Below are 21,179 nucleotides of genomic sequence, written 5' to 3'. Positions count from 1 at the left end.
GTCTTCTTCTCTGGACGACCAAGTGCCTTTAGAAGCGTGTCTTCCTCTTTGTTTTTTTTAGCATTGGTGATGCATAAAGCCACCAGATGTACAGGAGTTGAAATGACAAGCTACTAAGGCTGCACAATTAATCAAATTTCAATAGTGATTACAATTTTGGCCTCCACGATAAAATTGGACCTGATCGTTGGCAAATTTTACATTTAAAATGCGAGCTCTGTTGCATATCAAACCAGGCACTTTCTCTGCCCCAGTAGTCAGCCAACCACCAGGGGGCAAATAAACAATTAAGGCTTCATTAAGGTACCATAACTCACTCATTGACATAAAAATACGTCATTTCAAATCCAAACACTCGCTGCCATTGACTTAAAAATTTGAGCTACCAGCAGCTCAAGCTTGACCAGAGCATGTGTGGAATTAAGTGGACTATTGAGAGTTTTGCGATTGTGAGAGAAAACGATGAACAAAACGGGGAAAGCGGTGAGACCCGGCATGTCCGGGAGGAGGAGGAAGTTGCGTGTGTGGGAACTGATGGGGGGAGAGACTTGGAGGATGGCCAAAATACAGTGAGAAATCCATTCAACTCTGACCCAGAAAATAATAATAATTTAGCCATCAAAAGCCCTGTCAGTGTTTTTTTGTTGTTTCAAAAAAAAAAAATGTGTTTCAAAGTCTGAGCTTTTTTCAGAAAAAGCTTTTTTTCTCAGCTTTTTGTCAGAAACTGGTAATTTGTGTGAATAAATAATAGAACAAAATAAGCTAAAATCCAAATAAAAAAAATTCTGATAAAAGAAGAAATTCTAATCTTTTAGAATCTGGTTTCAGATTTAAGATTTAAGAAAGGTAGCCGTTCTGAAAATGAGTTAATAACAAGCAAGCAACGCTTCACGCTGTAAACTGGACTGATGAGAGCGAGTCATATGTTTTTTATTAAGAAAAACGTATCTAATTCATTAGTATTAATTAATCGGATATTCAAGTCAGTAAATGTCGACAGGCTGCTGCTACTTGCCCAAACCCTGTAGTTTAAGCCTGATGTTCTAAACTTTTCTTTATATGCTGTAATTGTTTTCATAGAGTTCCATTATGAGTCTGTAACAGTGTATTTATATATTTATCCCATAGTAAATAAAAAAATATTGGGTACATTTCAGTATTTATCATTATTACTTTGGTTTTTCACTCTTAACTGTTCACATATTGTTTGTTATTGTTTGGCTTATATCTGCCGCCATTCGTTGCGATCCTAAGAACATTCCTCAAACCAACATCTTCAACGATACTTATCGGCCTGCAGTTTGTAGCTATCCACGTCACCATGGCATTTTTTTAGCTGGTTGTGCTTTTCCTTATGGATACTTCGCCTACACAATTCATCCAATGTGGACTGATGAATTGGTAGCGTCAACGGTGTGTATTGCGTTTAAGTGGTATTTAGGACTTGAAGTACTACAGTGATAAGAAAATTCAGCTTTGCAGTAGCTACAAATAACGTTAGTTTCATCCAATTGGCCGTCTGGAAGCGATTTAAAATGAAAATGTAAGAGCTTGGTACCTTTCTCCTTGTTCTATCCCACAAGTTATTTTCTAATAACTCGTTTGGGCTCTTCATCACGTAACATAACATCCGACCCAATGAGCAACGAACTTCCAAAATAAAATAACTAAAAAAACTGCGTTAATGTGTGATAAAATAATTGTCGGCATTAATTAATTACTGCTTTAACGCAATAATGCGTTAAATTGCCCAGCATTAATATATATATATATATATATATATATATATACGAAATCTATATTATGAAAATAGTCACATGGTCAGGTTTATGAAACAAAGTTAGCTCTATGTTTCCTCGACAGGAGGCAAACCAATAGGAGGATGTTTTTGAGGTTCCCGTATTTTACCATCATGCATGCGTCATGTCGTACACCTTTAATATTTACCAAACAACGTCTCAGGCTCAGAGAGATGCTCAGCAGCAACCCAGAATTGTTTGCTCAGAGACGCACACAGATCACATGCTAACATAAACATGTCACACGCTCACTTTGGCCTCACTGCAGAACTCGTGTACCTAAATGCATTGCTGACTTTTTTTTTTCTCTGAAGAACAGGCTGCTCCACTTCTCCATTTTCAGAGGAACAACCAAACCACGGCTGCTCGTAAACGTGTGGGTCAAACACCAAGCTGACGCCGTCAGTCGACCAAACAGAGTGTGACCACAGCTGCTGTTTGTCTACGTCAGAACCACTCTGCTCGAGCAGCTCGGACCTAATCTATAAACATGGAGCATTGTTGGAGAAGCCAGGGATTGTAAACGATAATCAGATTTAAACTAATGTCCAAAACTCAGAGCAATGTTGAGTTCTCAACTTGTAGTTCAGGGTCTAAAAATGGGTCACGGACCTGTTTTCAGCGGGTCGCAGGCAAAAAGTTTCTTATATTTTGAAGGGGAGTACTATCTATTCACAGTTCTGATAGTATAAGTTCAATTTAAAAACTAATAAATAATTTGCATTTTTTGTTAAATGTATTTTGAGTTTGCAGATAAATTCTGTTTTTGTCTTATGCAGCGCTTTCTTTGTAACAAATAAATCTGAAGAAAAAGAAACATATGACAAATTATAAAGCTGTTGAAAAGAAACAAAACAGAATTGGGGAAAATTTGAAATGGAATCAAGTACCCCCCTTATGTCCGACTACCACATTGTCTCAGAATTCAACTATAGAACCAACTATAGAGAAAATTAATGATTGAGTAATAACACGCATTTTAAAGAATCTAAATTTGTAAATAAGTGAATGAAATTCCTGAATAGATTTTTTATCATTTACACTTATCTCCCTCCTGATGTGGGACCAACACTGACTCTTGTATTTTCAGTTAATGTTCTAATCAAGAAAATTTCTATCATTATTTTGTGTGTTTTTGATGTCATTTTGGGTATTTTGTTGTTGTTTGCCTGTTCTTCAGAATATTTTTCTCTTTTCACTTCATGTGTCTCTGTTGTCAGTTTGTGTGTTGCTGGTAATAGTAAGTGTATTTTTCTCTCTTAGTGTGTGTGCTTTTGGTGTCATTTTGTGTATTTTGTTGTTTTATTTATTAATCAAAATATTTTTCTCTTATTTTGAGTGTTTTTGTTGTCATTTTGTGAGTTGCTTGTGATTTAATATGATTATCATTTTTAACCAAAAATAAAAATTAGAAAACCTAACATTTTTAATGCTTTCATTGGTTAATCTCTCTCTTAAGTACCCCCTGTAGTGCCATTGCGTACCCCCATTTGAGAAACACTGCTCTAAATGACAGAGTTACAGTAGCATATCAGTAGCGCAATTAGTGAGTTAATTCATCTCTACTTCAGTTCTAACTTCATTTAAACTACCCCAGTATTCCCAGTCCTTCTCAGTGTTTATTCACTGTTTGTGAGCAGGCACTGGTTTTGCAGCCCCGGGTGAAGCACCTGAGCCTCAGCCTCCGTTTAAACCTGTCCCTCTAATTGCACAGTTGATCGTCTGATTCCCAGCTCATAATAAACCCCAGTGCTAAAGCCTGAAATGTCCTCGAGCAAGGCGTTGGTTGAACCCCTCAAATTGTTCCCAAAGGGAAGTGAAGGTGCCACTCTGCAGACTTGTTACCATTACTGTTCTTCTGACTGGGACAAAGTGTCACATATTGTTTAAAGATGTTTACATTATTCTACTGCCTTTACAAACGTTTTCAATGCATCAAAGAGAACCAGGCTTTTTGGTTCATTTCCATATTTCCACGATGAGCAAACATCATTTTTATCTAACTGGTAAAAAATCCAAATTACAAACCAGTGATTCAGAAATGACTCAAACCATTACAAATAGGCGTGTTATGTTAATATTACTTTTGATGTTAAGATGTCTTACCAGAGCTAAAAATACAATATAAAGAGAATAAACAACACCAGCATGAAAGACTTCATCTTTTATCACAGTGAGGGCCACATTATTAACATGTCATTTTTCTAAATTGTGTACTTTGAGTCACTTTAATGGTTCTATTGCTGCTTCATATGTTTGTATTTTTGTATTTCTTTGCAATATAACATGTTTCGGGGGCATTTTGTGTATTTTTGTTATTTTGTGCATTTTTGTTGGACATTCTGTGTATTTTTTGAAGTCATTTTGTCTATCTGGAGTAATTGTGTATTTTTCTATTGTTTCATGTATTTTTGTTGTCATTGTCTGTGGTTTGAGAGTCATTTGAGGAAGTTTTATTGTAGTTTTGTGCATTTTTGGACTGTATTTTTCTAAAAATTGCACAACGTTAGGCATGGACCACCTTTGTGGCCCACTGGCCACATTTCCAGCTTGTCAGTGGTAAACAAACACGTGCGGCAAACAGCTTTTACATCTCCCAGTAACAACATCCTGTGTTACAGTAAATCCACGAGGAAAAGCCAGAAACGCAAACACTTTCTAAAGCATTTCAGCGTGAATTCATCATGATTTGATAGCAGGGAGCAGCCGTGGTGACGGTTTCCTGGATGTCGTAGAAAAGCTGGTGTTGACTGAGCAAAGTTCAGAGGCCGCCGTCGATAAAGAAGCCGCTGAAAGCACACGCATGTGCACACACTTTTTTTTTATTATTATATGCAGATTAGCAGAGACGACTGTGTCACTGATAACATTTACAACTGTAGTCGTGTACAGTACCTTTCCCCCCCCCCAACAGGCTCAGTCTGTACCCAGATGGGCTTTTATACCCCATTAAACAGGTAGGTGTAGCCGAGTTGTGATAATATAATTTTAATGTATTCAACTATAGATAGTTTTGCTCAAGTAGGGTTCCTGATTTTCCCTCATCACAAAAAAAGGACACTATTTTAGGACGGGCTGCAGGATTCAAAACGCCACTCACTTTATTGTTGGTGTTGTTGGGTACACGAGTTAAAATCACTACTCCTCTGTTATTTGTGAATGGATGGGGCTGAAATTTGGTCGCTATAATCTATGGATGTGTACGCATCGATGCTCGGAGCCCAATTTGAAATTTGGGGCCCCAAAAGAAGAAAAAAAAAAACGAAAGTCGATTACTCATTTATTTGCGAGTCAAATATTACGACTGTTGGTGGTACCGAATCATTGGCACATACCAATATATAAATAGGGCCCATTGGCCTGTACGTGTCACGGGGGCGCCATTTGTCAGATGACTGCTCCTCCGTTAGTTCTCGTTAGATTGGAAAGCAGTTTGGTATGAACATGATGAGACGCTTAGAGACCTTTTATCTTTTTACCATTTCTGGTCATTTCAACATATTTGGCATGATTTGAAAATAATAGGGAAATGAGATGCTCTTAAACATTTTACACTTAAAATCTGAGAAAAATTAAACACGAAACAAAGCCAAAAACAGCAGTGACTTGACTTCCAGTACAGGATTTGTCTTATTTTAGCAACATTTCAGCAGATTAAAAGAAAAGGACAGCTGATAATTGATATTTACATGTATAATTGTGTAATAAATGAGAATAAGTAGAAGGTGTACATCCCTGATTCCAGCATTGATTATCGTTGGCGAGACTCACGCACCATTGTGTTATAGACTGACACCCAGTAAGGTCATCATAACCAAAGTGGACAAAGTTTTAGTGATAGAATATATCGAATAAATATATGTGTTTAATATTTACATACACTCCTACAGTGTCAAAAAAAACTGTAAAATTGTTTTTTTGGCATCAAATTTGTCGCAATTTTCTGTGATTGTGGAAAATCAACAAAAAAATACCAAATTCACCTCTCGAAACAGAAACTAAACCAGCTACATTTCTATCCGGAGACAGGAGTTGGTGGACAGAGGAATGGATGCGTGCTGAGTCAGCAATCTATAAGTTGAACATTCCCTCCTAGCTTGACTATATCAAACTGATTTGTTCTGGTTCCTATTGAAGGGAAATGACTCCACTAAAGCTACTTTCTCTTTCTGTGCAGGCAACAGCATCACATCCTCTGTCACCCTTCTAAAGACACCCATCACACCCCCTGCTGCTGGCTCTGATTCCCCAACAGACAACCCCTGAATAATTAAGAGCCTCCTGCAGTTAAATCAGATCACACAGGGACTCCTCAGCACACCTCAACACAACAACTAATATATACTGTATAGAGAGATGATTTCCTGACCTAAATACTGAATAAGCAGCTCTTTAACCTTAAATGTCTCTGACTGATACATCCATGGTGGAGGGGAAACACCAACATCCAGGCTAAGGAATATCCTGTTTTTAGGGCAAACAAACCAAGAAAACAAACTTTGAATGGGGGCCACAAAAATGTGATTAATCTGAGAGCCACAGTATTGATATTCATGTTCTCATTTAGAATAATGAGCACTAATACATGAGAGAACAAGGGGTAGTGTATTTTTGTTGTGGTTTTGTGCATTTTGGGAGTCATTCTGTGTGCTTTAATGTCATTTTGTATGCTTTTGTTTTTTGTGTGTGCATAAAGTCCAATTTAACATCTCCTTTTGTCTAACACACAATAATGGAATCCACTTATTGAACTGAAAAGCTGCAAAAAATGACAAAGAACGACATCTCATTCTTGTGATTTCTTATTCAGTATGGGCCTGTACTATGAAGCGCGATAAGTGTATCCAAGATATCGCTCCATTAGGGAGCTTCACCTAACCAAATATTCTCCATCACAGAGCAGCTGTGCTATGAAGCAGGTTATCAACACCTTCACTAAACCCTGGAGATTTCAGCCTGGTGACATGCACGTTCCCAAGAAACGGACGGAGATCGCTGTGTCTGAGCAACCATAATCATGGAGAAACTGTAGAGCAACTTATGTCACAAATGAGGAACAATTCTTTAAAAAAATGAAGAAATAAAATGCATAATTCAGACAAAAAACAACACTGTTGCTGCAAAAAATGAAGGAAGGAAGGAATGCAGGCAAGAAGTGTAACTTTATTACAGCACAGACGTGTTTGTATTCAGGTAGTCCTCCGCAATTTATCACACACACACTGGGCTGATGTAAATCTATAACTTTCTTAATGGATGTCATCAGTAAATGAAAGGATTGCATTTATCCATTAATATTCTTTCTTTCCTAAATGCAGCCGTCACATGTACACCTAAACAGGATCTTCTAACAATGGGCAGGTCATTTTCCAAGAGAACTGATTGGTCAGGAGGCGGGGCTTTTGTAGGGGCTCAGATTGACAGGGTTCCCACGAGTTATCAGAGCAAAACGCTGTGCTCTAATCCCCATCTTTGGAGGTTTGTGGGAAATTGAGGCGGACTACGTGAATAAAAACATGTCTATGCTGTAATGAAGTGACTGATTAGAGCGCTGTATGTTTATTGCCCAATTAATTAATATTGTACAATCTCACAATTTTACACAACAACAGTCTAGTCATCTGCAAGCATTCCTTCCTTCCTGTTTTTGGTGCTTTAGGCCTAGATTATCATTAATATTTTTTAAGAATACTCATTTGTTCTTTCATAGTATAAATGATCTGCACGGTTTCTCCATGTTTGTGATTGGTCAGACGCTGCAAACAACGCCCCTTTTATGTGAGCGCAAACACATTCAGGTTGGAATCCCCTGGCTTAAGTTAACGTGTTGATAACCTGCTTTGTAGTACAGCTACTCTGGGATTGAGAATGTTTGGATAGGTGAAGCTTGCTAACAGAGAGATATACTGTATTTATCCAGCTTTGTAGTATAAGCCCTATGTGTGTGTAACTTATCAATGTGGTTGTTGGTCAATTGTTGTTGCATTTATGTACTGAAAACCACAAAAAAAGCAGCTTAGTTATGACCACAACATACTGTAATTAGGTTGTAATGTCATCAAAACAAACCACATGTATAGATATAGCTGTGCAGTGGTGTTGGAAATGTGGGAAAACTAAGCATGTCAGTCAGCATGATGGTGCACGATACATGGGTTCTAGTCTGCGTGGTGTTTGTTTAGAATAAACAGGTGAGAACAAGCCGTTTATTCCCAGAATCAGGACCAAACCGTCAGGTAAACTTCCTAAAGTCTGCACAGTCAGCTCCTTTAAATCAGGCATGAGAACGATGATGTTTATGCAGAATTTTCCTAATTTATCAGTGTTGTTTAATCTTATATTCTGTTTTTAAAAGCCTGCTTATTTATAATGGCTTACTTTACTGATTTTATTGTTGCTTTTTAAATTCCGTTGCTGATTCATTTTACAAATTGTTTTTTACATTTTAGAATTTCATGATAGGTGTGAATGTCGCACTTTTTTAAAAATAATGTAAAGCACATAGTTTTACCCTGTATGTGGTTAAATGTGCTATACAGAATAAATGTGCCTTCTTGCCATAATTATTTAACTATTGCTTGATCATTCAAACGTTACACAAACATTGACGTTTCAAATATTAAAAGGACAGGTTTTGTGCTCAGCTGAGAAGACAACCAACATGTGACATCTCTTTAAGCTTTAAAAGTGTAGATCAGGGGTGTCAAACTCATTTCAGTTCAGGGACCATTTAAATGTGTAGCCGTTTGAGTTCATTCATCAGTTCTGGTTTGTATTTCATGTATAAATGATACGTAAATGACCAAGTATGTGAGTATATATTATATATATATATATATCATATCAGTCCCTGCAGGATCTTCACTTCAATTTAACTGATTTTGGGAATTTGGGGAAATTTTGTTGAATAATTTAGGGGGAAAAAATGCCAGATTTTGGACAAATTGAAAGTTCCTTCAACAATATAAGATTTAAAACAACTGCGGTCATGTGATAATAAGAACAGGAAAACAAAGCTCTGCAAATATTGTGGATTTTAATAGAATTTTTGTATTTGGAGGGACTGAGATATATATCTACAAATGAATTAGTTGCTAATTTACAAAATGCTTCATGATTTTTCTATCGTTTTTTTTTAATATATACTTCTCGAGCGGGCCAAATGTAATGCTCTAAAGGGCCGGATTTGGCCCCTGGGCCTTGAGTTTGACAGATATGGTGTAGATGTAGATAAACACACACAACTCCCTAAAACTAAACAGTCTTTTTTTTATATAGCATACAGTATCTCCTTTAAGATTCAAATAAACACTCAGTGCTGCAGGTGATGGAACATTTAGGTGGATGGTTTTAGAGGATGAAGATAGAGAATGAGAATGAGGGTGGAAGATGAGTAAGGCAATTGTAAAATATGAGGGGGAAAATGAGGATTGCGGGGATGATGGTGGAGGATGAGAGTAAAAGATGAGGGTAGAAAATGAGGGTGGAGGATGAGGTTAGAGGATGAGGGTGGAGAATGAAGGATGAGGATAGAAGACGAGGGTGGAGGATGAGGTTAGAAGATGAGGGTGGAGGATGAGGTTAGAGGATGAGGGTAGAAGATGAGAGTGGAGGATGAAGGTGAAGGGTGAGGGTGGAGGATGAGGAAGGATGAAGGCCTTTGAGAGGATGAGGCCTCCATGATTTAGTCCCTTTCTTGTAAACTGCGTCAACAACAGCCCGTATGTAATGACAGAGGAGCACACACACTAACAGTACATGCAGAAACCCAATAAAACACACACACACAAACACGGGCGCGCGTGCACGTAGGGGACTCACCGTGGCCGAGCTGAGGCAGCTGTCGGTGAGGGTCAGGTGATGCGGTTCCCATCTGCGCAGGAACTTGGAGCTGAGGATCTTGCTGAGGAAGGTGCGCGGGTGTTTGAGCGCGCACACCTGGATGTCTCCCTCGTGCAGCAGCTTGTATCGCATCCCGCTGCTGCTGCTGCCGCTACCGCTGCTGCTGTGCACGCTCCTCCTGCACGGCCTGCTGTTGTTGTTGCCCTCGGTCATCTCCCCCAGCAGAGGCTTGCTTTCCTCGCACTGGTAGAACTGGTTATTGTGGAGCTCTCCTCCTCCTCCTCCACCACCACCCCCTCCACCTCCGCTCAGATCCATATTCACTAATCCAGATGTTTATTGTCTCCAGATGCTGCTGTTCAATGAGGGGAGAGCGTGCGCGTAGAGGTGGCACGAGGATCCGACATGCAAAGCGGAAAAGACGGCGGGGGGCTACCGACCTACAGACCGACCTCAGCGGCCACTGAGGCAGGGAGAGGAGCCACAGACAGAGCTGGTTTTAATGACACGCTGCAGATAATAATCCACCATTTTTAAACAAGCCCGTGAATTGACTCCGCTGAGCAGAGCTGAGCTGCTCTCCCTTCCTTCCTCCCCCCCCTCTCCTCCACCACCTCCTCCGCTGACGAGCTACTCAATATGTCAGGGCCATGGCCTGCTCCACTCCGTCCGCCAGGGGCCAAACACGGTGTAGTCAAATCCACAGCCTGGGGGCTCGACGAACCGCGGGTATCCACAGCGCGGGTTTCGGGTTCATTCCGGGCTTTCTCGGGCTCGGTTCGCTTTATACTCAAGCTCTTTCCTCTTCTGTCTCGGTGAGAAAAACGCCAGCCCGATTGGTCGCTGCTCGTGCATGTGATACCACAGTGACGTCAATGGGGAGGTGAGCGGATGATCCGCCAGTGTCAGAGCGCGCGCGCCCCGGATCCTCCCCCCCGGCGCGCGCAAGGAGCTCAAATAAATCAATTCCTTTTATTTATTAATTCATTCTTTCATTTATTTAATTTTAATAATTGAGCGAATAATATAGCAGCATATGTTTATTCATATTCCTTTAAGAGACATCAATACCCACAACTAAGTGCAATATATTTATTCAGCACGTCACTTTCAACTTATTGTATATTTTAACTGTAACACTGCATACATTTGTAAATTTGGTTATAGTTTTCCGTATATTTGTATTTATTTATTTTTTGACATGGCTCTAACAGTATTTCGTTGTACTTGTACAGTGACAATAAATATATCTCATCATTTTATTCAGTTAGTGATCAGCTGTGTAGGCTAAAGTGGGCAAATGAAAGCGTAACTGTATTAGTAATTAATAGCAATAAAGCTGCAATTAATAACTAGATCATTTTTTAATCAACTGTAATGTAACTGTGCGATGAGTAAATACTTTATTCATTTAAACCTTGAGAACATTTTGAGTTGTAGGCTGTATTATACCTTTATGCATTCATTCATTCATCTCTGACGTATACTTATAAAGTGCAGGGGTCTCCAGTTCTCACCAGTCCATCACAGCTGGGGCAAACAGACAACCACTCACACACCTGAGGGAAATCTACAGATTGTACTAATAATGTGTATAACGCTCAATGAATACAACAAGAACCAAACAACATCTACAAACTAATGCATTTTGTTTAGCAAATAAGAAACATACCTATCAAACAAATACAGAATGTTTTTACTCAAACAAAGAAACAAAACCCCAATCCTAAAGCCACGGAAAAATGTCACATGACTTTTGGTACAAATCTTCCACCATGCATATCTACACACAAATGCCCTCAGATTTGCACACAAATGGCAATAAACTTTCTAAAAAAATGTTTTTGCAATTGAAGATATGTTTCAATGTATGTGTAAAATGTGCCGTATTTGTTTGATAGTTACGCTTCTTATTTGCAAAACAAAATGCGTCAGTTTGTAAACTATTTCGAGTTTGTGAATCGTTAGGCACGAGTAAAACATGTTTTGTGTGTCTGTGAGGTTTTTGGCGTGAGATAGTTCCTGAGATGCTTGTCCTCATTCCCACTGGATCTGGGCATCTTACGAAGAAGATAACCAGGATTCCCTGAAACGTGACAAAGAGGGACAGGCCCAGACCCAACACTCCAATCAGAGGGGGAGATGGCAGGGAGATGAGGCATATGGAAATACTGACTCCCTCTGGGCTTCTCTGCAGAGGGGTTTGCCACCGCTATGTGGACCTGAGTAAACAGGGACTGAGCTGGGTAAATAAATTAAATGAGGGAAATCTGCAGCTTACTCAATTTTTCAGAGGTGAGCTTTAAAACACATCTTTTTTTAGGCAATATATTATTTTGTTTGAAATAAACTATGTGCACTGTTGCATATTTAAATGCTATATATATATTTTTTTAAAAAAGGGTCACGGCCCGAGAAAGGTTGGGAACTTCTGGGTGAAGAAAAACGAAATCTTTTATCACGATGCAAAAATACTAGCATAGTTTCAGGGTGAAAAAAAAAAAAAAAAACTTGCAGTAGGGGCCCAACAAGATCACAGTCAGAATAATTTTACTGTCATTGTTACTCTTTCAGAAGCACAAAAAAAAAAAAAAAAAAATGGCAGCTCTCGTAAAAAAAAAGTGTGAACAGCAGAAAGTGAAAAAAAGGTAGTGCAAAAAAATGTAATCAAAGTCTGTAAAAACTGCAAAATAAAATAGAATAGAATAGTGCAGGACATTATAATGTTAAAAAACTGTACAGTCCCCAGAGGATATTTACAAGACAAGAAGGGTATTACAACAGCAGATTCAGGGTTTGTTGGGGTTTGAGGCGTTCACGGCAACAACAGCTCTTGGGTAGAAACTGTTTTTTTTAGTCTGATTGTTTTTGTCTTTATTGCCCTGAAACGCCTCCCTGAGGGCAGAAGTTGGAAAAAGTGATGACCAGGGTGTGAAAAGTCCCTAAGGATGATGTGGGCTCTCTTGAGGGAGCGGGTGTTGTTTATGTCTTCCAGGGATGGGAGAGGGCAGCCAATCGGTCTCTGGGTTATGTTCATGACCCTTTGGAGCTTCTTCCTGCCTGCTGTGGTGCAGCTGGCGAACCACAGCGAGATGCTGCAGCTCAGCACCGACTCCACCGAGCAGCGGTAGAAGCACAACAAGAGCTTAGATTTTAAGTTGTTCTTCCTGAGGATCCTCAGGGAGTAGAGTCTCTGTTGCGCCTTCTTCAGGATAGCTGTGGAGTTAACAGTCCAGCTTAGGTCCCCACTGATGTGGATGCCCAAGAACCTAAAGTCTGACACCATCTCCACCCCGTCCCCATTATGGTTGAATGTCCGGTTTGCACCTCCTGAAGTCGACAATCAGTTCCTTAGACTTGGAAGTGTTCAAGGTGAGGTTGCTGGTGGTGCACCATCCTAACAGACTTCAACTCCACCCTGTAAGCAGTCACATCTCCTCCAAGATGGTTTGTACTCAGGGCCCAAAATGTGGTGCAACACCCCTGTGAGTAAGACTGCTTGTCTGGTGTCCCTATGATTCAGGCTCAGCCCTGTTAGACTGTTCTAGTGACAGGGGTGGACTGGCCATCTGGCATACCGGGCATCATCCCGCTGGGCCATCGACCCGAAGTGAGCCGGTCCAGTCCGCTACGTTCTTTTTTTGTTTTTTTGATGAGTAGTGGCAGACATGATAACAGGTGGCCAAAAATGGTCCAAAAGTGGCAAAAATCTGGCAAAAAAAGAGTGGAGAGTGACTAAAATAGGCAAAAAGCAGTCGAGGAGCCAAAAAATGGGCAAATAAAGAGGAACCAGGTGGTATGTAATGGTGACGGGTATAGCTTAAATGGGCAAAATGTGGCAAACAATTGTGAAAAAGGGCAAAATGTAGGGAAAACATGAAAAAAGTGGTATTTATTGAGCAAAATTTAGCTTATTTGAATGAAAAGTGGTCCAAAACAATTAAAGAAAGGACAACATTTGGATAATTGTCAAAAAGAACTTGCAAAAATTAACAAAAGATAAGAAAAAAATTGATATTTATTGGCAAAGGGTAACTAAAGTCTGAAAAAAGTGTCAGAACTTTTTGAAAAGTGTCTGCCTTTTAAGGTTTTCTGGGGGAATAATAATTAAAATGAATACATAAAGAGCCACATGCTTCTACGTGGTGTCACTGATAATGTAGTGGTCTGGTCTGGACAGCTGGTTTGTCCCAGTCCACCCCTGACCCCTGTCTGGTCAGTATCTGGTATAGTAAACTAAGCTAAGTTTAGCATGTATAAAACTGTCCATTGTGGGTCTAAAAATACACTGTATATGGCCCTCCTTAAACACTGATGGAGCTCCTGTTGATATGGTTATGCTGATCAACTGTTCCTAACTCATGTTCAGATTCACCAGCATCCCGACATGAAAGGTGAACATGTTGGAGATGTAGTTCTCTGATAGAGACAGTTCATGTTGTTTGGTTACATACAGCTGTGATGCAGTTCTATACATATGTAGTTAACAATTATTCAAATAAGGTTCATATCAAGTTTTCCCACATTTTACCATTTAAAAAAATGAAATCTAGGGGTATACTGACACACACACACACACAAAAAAAATGTTTTTAGTGTATTTTAAAGCTGATTTAGGACCAGTTATTATAAAAGATGCTAACAGAAAGCTAACACATGAGGAAGGCTAACTTTTATCCATCCATCCATCCATTTTCAGACACGCTTTGTCCTATTTCAGGGTCACGGGGGTTAAATTTTACAAGGTCATTTATTTCAGGCTAAGTGTGATCAATTGTAATTGAACTTAAGTAATTGAGAACAAAACTGTAATTTAAAAAAGTAATTGACCCTAACCCTGGATTGGAGCATCCTTATAAGAGATGTATAGTGGTAGAATGAGAAACTTAAGCTTGTTTGTGCGACCGTGGCTCAGGTGGTAGAGGGTTCGATCCCAGTGCTATACCAGTCTACGTGTCCTTGGGCAAGACGCTGAACCCTAAATGGCTCCCATTGGTTGATGAGCGTCTTGCACGGCAGCTTTGCCCCATTGGTGCGTGAATGGGTGAATGAACTGTTCTCTTTCAAAATACTTGTTTCGATGTCTCACCAGACCATAGTGAGACGTCTCACTCATACAGTATTACTTAGAGAACCAGGGTTATGTAAATAACCTAAAGATACTATGAAGCTTTTGGACTACCTCGGTGGTTATAAAGTGCCATCTACTGTAAATCAAGTCCATCTACCACGTTTCAAGGCCTCCAGGTCAAAGGTAGAAGACGTTTTTTGGCTCTTAGGGAGCATCACCTGTTATATGCAGTGGAAAAAGTCCTGAGATAATGACACTGTTTTGAAAAGGCTGTCTGTGTATCTGACAGCAGCTCATCTCCAGGGCCCGGGTCTTCACAACAACAAGCCTCTCAGATCGTCACCTCTGAGCTTTCCGCACTCCGCCGGGATTCTCTTCACATCTTTAGATGTCTCTTTTTTTCCATTCAAACCCACAGTCCAACACGAGGAGAGCGTTTCCTTCGGCATCCCTGCAGACGCGTTGCAACACGCAGTGGCGTCTGCTCTGATGAAGTCATCGAGGACACACTGCGTCACACACACAGGCTGAGGCGTGGATTTTGCAAGAAGGGAAAATGTGCCCTTGATTCCACTCAGCCTCATAAATCCTCTGCATCCCTGAAGTCTATTTGTAATGCGTCCCAGAACCTTTTGAAGTGGTTTCCATTCCTTAGTAACATTTTCACTTTGAGCGGCCAAATCTAAGCCTGTCGGTGGACACCACAGGCGCTTTCAAGGGCTTTTGTTTTCGCAACGTTTGGTGCTAATTTATGCAATCAGAATCAATTCTAGGAACTGTGTCACATGAGGATGGTTTAGTTTCCAGAGGTGGCAAAAGTACTAGTCTTCAGTACTCAAGTTAAAGTATAGATACTTAAATAATGAAACGACTCTAATAAAAGTAAAAGTATTGACGTTGCTCCCTTAGAGTAAAAAGGTACAGTACATGCTACTAAATGTAATTAAATCTGTTACCTTTGAACACCTAGAGAATTTAGCACTCAATATAAATAAAATGTGCCACAAAAAAAAAATGCAAATGCTCAATTAAACCCAGAGCACCGTTATTTCTTTTTTTAAATTTTAAAATGTTAACTATAAAATTAAGGGATCTGCCTAACAGAAAAATCTCAAACTTCCTCATCTTAGCCTCAAGAGAATCATGTTCTCCAGGTTTCTGCAATGAAGAGTGTTGGCGTGTTTAGTTTGAGTGACACAAGGTCTTAAATGTAATGAGCTAATACTTAAAAAGTAAGGAGTAAAAGTAAAAAGTCACCAAAAAAATAAAATACTCACGTAAAGTATACAGATACCAGAAAGAAGTAGAGTACAGTAAAGAAGTATTTGTACTTCGTTACTTTTCAGTTCCTTTATTCAAAGACACAAAGTACGAACACTGGTGAATCTGAATGTATTCTGAGATGTTTGGCATTTCTCTGCAGCATTTTTTCTCACTTTTTGGTCATTTTGCTACTTTTGTGATGTTATTGTAGAAAGTTAAAGATCACAGGGTCTTTGTGAGGTTGTATATTGTAGCTTTGTTTCATTTGAACCTTTATGGAATGATTGGAGTCTATCTTGCTAGTAGGTGTGGATGGATGTTTGTCTCTATTTGTGGCCCTTTGACTGGAGCACAGCATCCTGACCCTGAGTGCAGAAAGAAGCGCGTAAGGAAAATAGATGGAGACTGAAATGAAATGAGATTTGTTTAAGTATTCTTTTTAAAATCTTTGACTTTGACAATTTTTTGTCAACAAAGTTTGAAGTGATTTGAGCAAGACAGCATTTAGGGATGTGGCTACTTTTGATTAAAAATACTCAACAATCCAAACATGAACTTTAAACATTTATTACAATGAGTGACTTTGAAGCCATGGGATACCACACACATGGATATTTCATCACAGCGGTGCTCCAAAAATGTGATCTTCTAATCTAACATTCATGTCAGCATTTAGAATACTGATCAATCTGAGCAATATAAAGAACAACGGTTTGTGTGTTTTTCTGTTGTTTAGTTTATTCTGGAGTCATTTTGTTTTATTGTGTTTATATGTTGTTTTTTTTTTCTGTCATTTTGTGTGTTTTTCTCATTTTGGATGTAATGTGTTTCATATTTCTTCCAAATGTCATTTTCTCATTAATAAAATCCATTATTAATAAACTTGTGGTGATAAAGGTCACAAAAAAACAACCACTTTAGAGAAAGTGACTTAATATTACATTATCTTTCTGAGGTATTTTTAGTCACTTTCTTAAAACGATAAATAAAAAACTACATATGTCAATGTTCAACTTGTCTCACCTCATTTGTGTCATTTTTTTTTATTTTTTAGGTTTGGACCTTTTTTTGATCAATTGTAGTTTAGTTTAGTTAAAAATAAAACAAATTCTCGTCAACATTTATGTCAAATTGTTTTTTTTATTATTGCTAGTTTGCATCTCACAGTAGTCGTAAGCCTCCACAGTTCTTGGTTTTGTGTTTTTTTAAAGTTTCTGTTTACAATCCTTTTCCAAAATGCTAATTTTGTGCTCCCGTTTGAGTTCTGCTCTTCTCTAAGATGCACTTTGAGCTGCTTTGTGGTCCGACAACATTTTGTTTCCCTGTAATTATCCGTCTTTTCTCATTACCCTGACGTACACCTGGTTTGCAGTGAACTCCTGCCTCCATAAGTCACAGGACTCAGGTTAGCTGGGCACAAGAGCTGCTTGTTTTAACTCAATTAGCTCCTTCTTCGTCACACTTGATAATCCTGTTTCCCTAATCTGCTGTCTAGACTTATCCTGACCAGCACTCACACACACTACAGAGGAAACTCATCTGGAATATTCAGCAGCTGCACATAAAGCAGTCCCTGTTTATCAATGGTTTAAGTTCATCAATTACTGTGGAAGATCATGGAGAGAAAGGAACATGTGAGTGTCTGTTACTAATGAGTAGAGCAGCAGAAATTGAAAGTATATACAGATACATAAAAATTAAAATAAAAATTGTGGAAAAAGTTGTCTTTTGTACTGTCTGGATATTTAAAAGTTTTATTGTTGTATCTTAAACCCTAGGAGTCGACGGACATGAACATAGACTGTAAAAAGAATGAATGGGACAATCTCCCCGGTGGAGTGAAGCTTTTATTTTTAGAGCTCCCCCTGCTGACTGGCGGCAGTGTAGATCATAAACCCCGCCTCCTCAATGATAACAGATGGGATGTGGGTCAAACTGTAAAGTTTAAACACTCGTCACATAATTTTTTTTCCAAACCTAAACTCTGCTGTGATCATTAGTTATTATCACCCTACCTTATGTACAAATGATCATTTTTCTGTGAAGTTTGTTTTAAATAAGTTATATGAGGTTAAAAAAACGGGATTTTACGTCATATATGACGATGATTGACAACCGCGGATTTTGCGTCATTCTCTTTGTGAATAGCAGTTACGTCCTTAAGGAAAGCCGAGACGCCATTTAACTAGATATTTGAGTTGAAATATATCGTGATTTTGTACTAACTGATCTGAACAAGCCGTTGGCAGAATTTCCAGACAGGAAAGATACTTATAATCTTGGCGTAGCTGGGCTGCGTAAATCATCAGGCTCCAAATGACGTCAAATTTGCAAGATGGAAGCGCCACTAAGCGCCGTATTTTGGCTTCAAGTACGTTGAGTGGGAACAGCTACAGTGCACGCCCACTACACATGACCAATTTAAGACAAACCCGTGGCCAAATGCAGCCTCACAGTGTCCATTTAAGCTTGTGTTGAAAGTGAAGACGCAAAACTATAAACCAGTTTTAAATGATCATGATAGTCCAAGCAGATCAATAGTTATGATCGATGAAAAATGTTGCACTCTCGTTCGGTGCAGAAATGAACAGTAAAGACGTTCTTCCTTCTCTCGCAAAACAAGTGTTTGCAAGCAAAAAATACACTTCTTTTTTATTAGTGGAAAGTGTTAGGCCTGTGATGTGTCCATGTCTTATTAGTGAACAGGAACTGTTTCTAACAGTAACAAATCATTTGTGGCATCTGATTGTGAGGTTTGGTAAAAAGTTGTATTAGATGATTTGGGAAAAACACCATATAACTTGGTTTCATTTTTTGTGAACTTTTACATATGTTTTTGATAATTACACTTTATATTTGATTCCCATTCATAAAATCGCTTCGTTAATCATATTTGTAGTAAAAGACCAGGAAAAAGGATTTGGGATTTTAAGTCCATTGTGTTTACATAGTATGTCAAAATGAACAATTAACAGTAAATTCATACAGCTAAAGTTGTACAAATAGAAAAAAAATTATACCAAACAAGGCAAGCTGAACAGCTTTTATCGTGAGATATAAAGATAAAATCAAAAGTAGTCAAAAACGTCCCTGGACTCCAGAGGGTTAATGTACTCTGTGTTTACTGTGGGAATTAAGACGGAAATTAGTTCATGCTTATTTTTGCACATTTAAATGTTTATCAATATGTATTTACCCTTTCATAAATAAACATTTGAAAACCTGGTAGTAAAATATTTTTCACTGGAAGACTTTCTTTGCCTAGTTCAGCGTGTTATCACATTATCTATCATGTCTGCATTTATAATAATGATAAATCTAAGGATTAATACAGGAAATTACATGGGGTTCGTTTTATGTGTTCTTTTTGTCATTGTGTATTTTCGTTGTTGTTTTGTGATTTTTCAAAAATTGTCATTTTGTGATTTTTTTTGTTGTAGTTTTGTGTTTTTTTATGATTTTTTTTGTTGTTTTGAGACTTTTTGTTGTTTTAGGATTTTTTGATGTTTTGCGATATTTTTTTTGTTGTTTTAGGATTTTTTGTAGTCGTTTTGTGATTTTTTTGTTGTTGTTTTGAGATTTTTTTAAAAAAATGTTTGAAGTCTTTTTTATGTATTTGTCTGCTCAAGAACTTTTGGTTTGTATTTAAAGTTTTGCCCAAGTTTAGCACAAGCTACAACAAGTGAAGTAACCTTTGCAATGCAACCACATCAATCGTCTTAAAGATCAGATCAGTGACATTTTAAAAAGGAATGAACAACAAAATGACCGTCAGGGTTTGTTTTCGCCTTATTGTGTGTGTGTGTGTGTGTGTGTGTGGAAAATGAACAGAAACACAAGTACCAGCATGATGACCCATCAGTGATTTAATCCCACTGACTAACATGGAGGAAACTCATCAGAATGGGAGCAATAACCTTCCTTTGTGCATTATTCACAAAGTTCATCCTGAAACTGTAGCTTTTGCTCTTTCACAACCTCGGTTGTGTTGAAGAGTTGTCATTTCTCATGTTACACAGCGGATATTGGACAGTGCGTTTCACAGACGCGTCACAAGGTGTGAACATGTGAGAACAAGGACTGTTTGGTATACAGAGCCGCTGCACTGTTGACTGTAAATGATAAGTGACTTAGGAATGTGTCAGAAATAAGGAAGAACAGCATTCACACACACACAGCAGGAAGTCCATCAGTCATGTTGGTGTTTTTTCAGGGCAGACAAACTCCAACGCACAACTTCCTTAAACCCACTACCTTGTGATTCAGACTTCATCTGTTCATTTCAAATGACGTGAAATGTATTTATTTTATTATTTGTCACCTGTGATCTATTACACAGTCATTCCCTCTTTTCAGGATTGGGGTCAATTACATTTTTCAGTTACAATTACGTTTTAAATTACCCCATGTTCAATTAAAATTCAAGTGAGCAGCATTTTTTTCCCAATTACAATTACATTACATTTTATTTATCCTCAGAAAGTCAATTACATTCTCCATTTCTAAAGTTCAATTACAATTAATGAGCCTGAAATAAATAACCTAATAAAAAGTTAACCTTCCTCTTGTGTTAGCTTTCTGTTAGCATCCTAAATCAGCTGTAAAATAAGATAAAAACAGATAACTATCATCTAATTGCTTTCCTATTTATTGATTACCTTGTCAGGCTTCCCAATCAATGAAAATATAGGTTTTAATATTTTTGGTGTGTCAGTATACTTTAATTTTTTTTTAAATGATAAAATGTGGGAAAGCTTGATATGAAACATTTTAATAATTGTTAACTACAAACTGTACATAGAACTGTAACATTGTTCCCCAGTTTTGCGTTAAATCATAATTTCTTATCAAATTTTCATGGCAATTATAATTACGAAGTGAATTATCTAAACTCAGTTACAATTTAATTATGATTACGACAGCAACAGATTTTTAAAATTACAATTACAAATACTACTACTAATTAACTACACCATAATTATAATTAATTATCAATTACGCAATTACAATTATAATTGACCCCAACCCTGCCTCCTTTTGTCCGCATTTGATGTTTTTCTGGATTTGGTCGTTTGGTGCGGAACATGTATAAAACCAACGGTGGATCACATGTGCGTCTCTAAATACTGTAATAACAAGCACATTTCTCTTGTTTCCATTATGCGAGTGCATGAGTCCTTAATGGCACAATGTGGGCCAGGCAT

The 21,179-nt window shown here is 38.3% G+C and overlaps 1 protein-coding gene across 1 annotated transcript in view; it reads right to left on the bottom strand.

Moving 5' to 3' along the window:
* Positions 1-11,407, bottom strand: part of cmip (c-Maf inducing protein) — a 47,268-nt gene extending 35,861 nt beyond the window's left edge. Inside the window, exon 1 of the mRNA XM_028450854.1 lies at positions 9,621-11,407. Within this exon, the coding sequence (XP_028306655.1) occupies positions 9,621-9,959 (339 nt within the window). The 5' untranslated portion in view covers positions 9,960-11,407. The remainder of the gene's footprint in view (positions 1-9,620) is intronic.
* Between the last annotated feature and the right edge of the window lie 9,772 nt (positions 11,408-21,179).

The sequence above is a fragment of the Gouania willdenowi genome, chromosome 6, assembly GCF_900634775.1.
Source record: "Gouania willdenowi chromosome 6, fGouWil2.1, whole genome shotgun sequence".
Classification (NCBI taxonomy): Eukaryota; Metazoa; Chordata; class Actinopteri; order Blenniiformes; family Gobiesocidae; genus Gouania; species Gouania willdenowi.
Note: the sequence above shows the minus strand (reverse complement) of the source record. Positions and strands in the feature narration are given on the sequence as shown.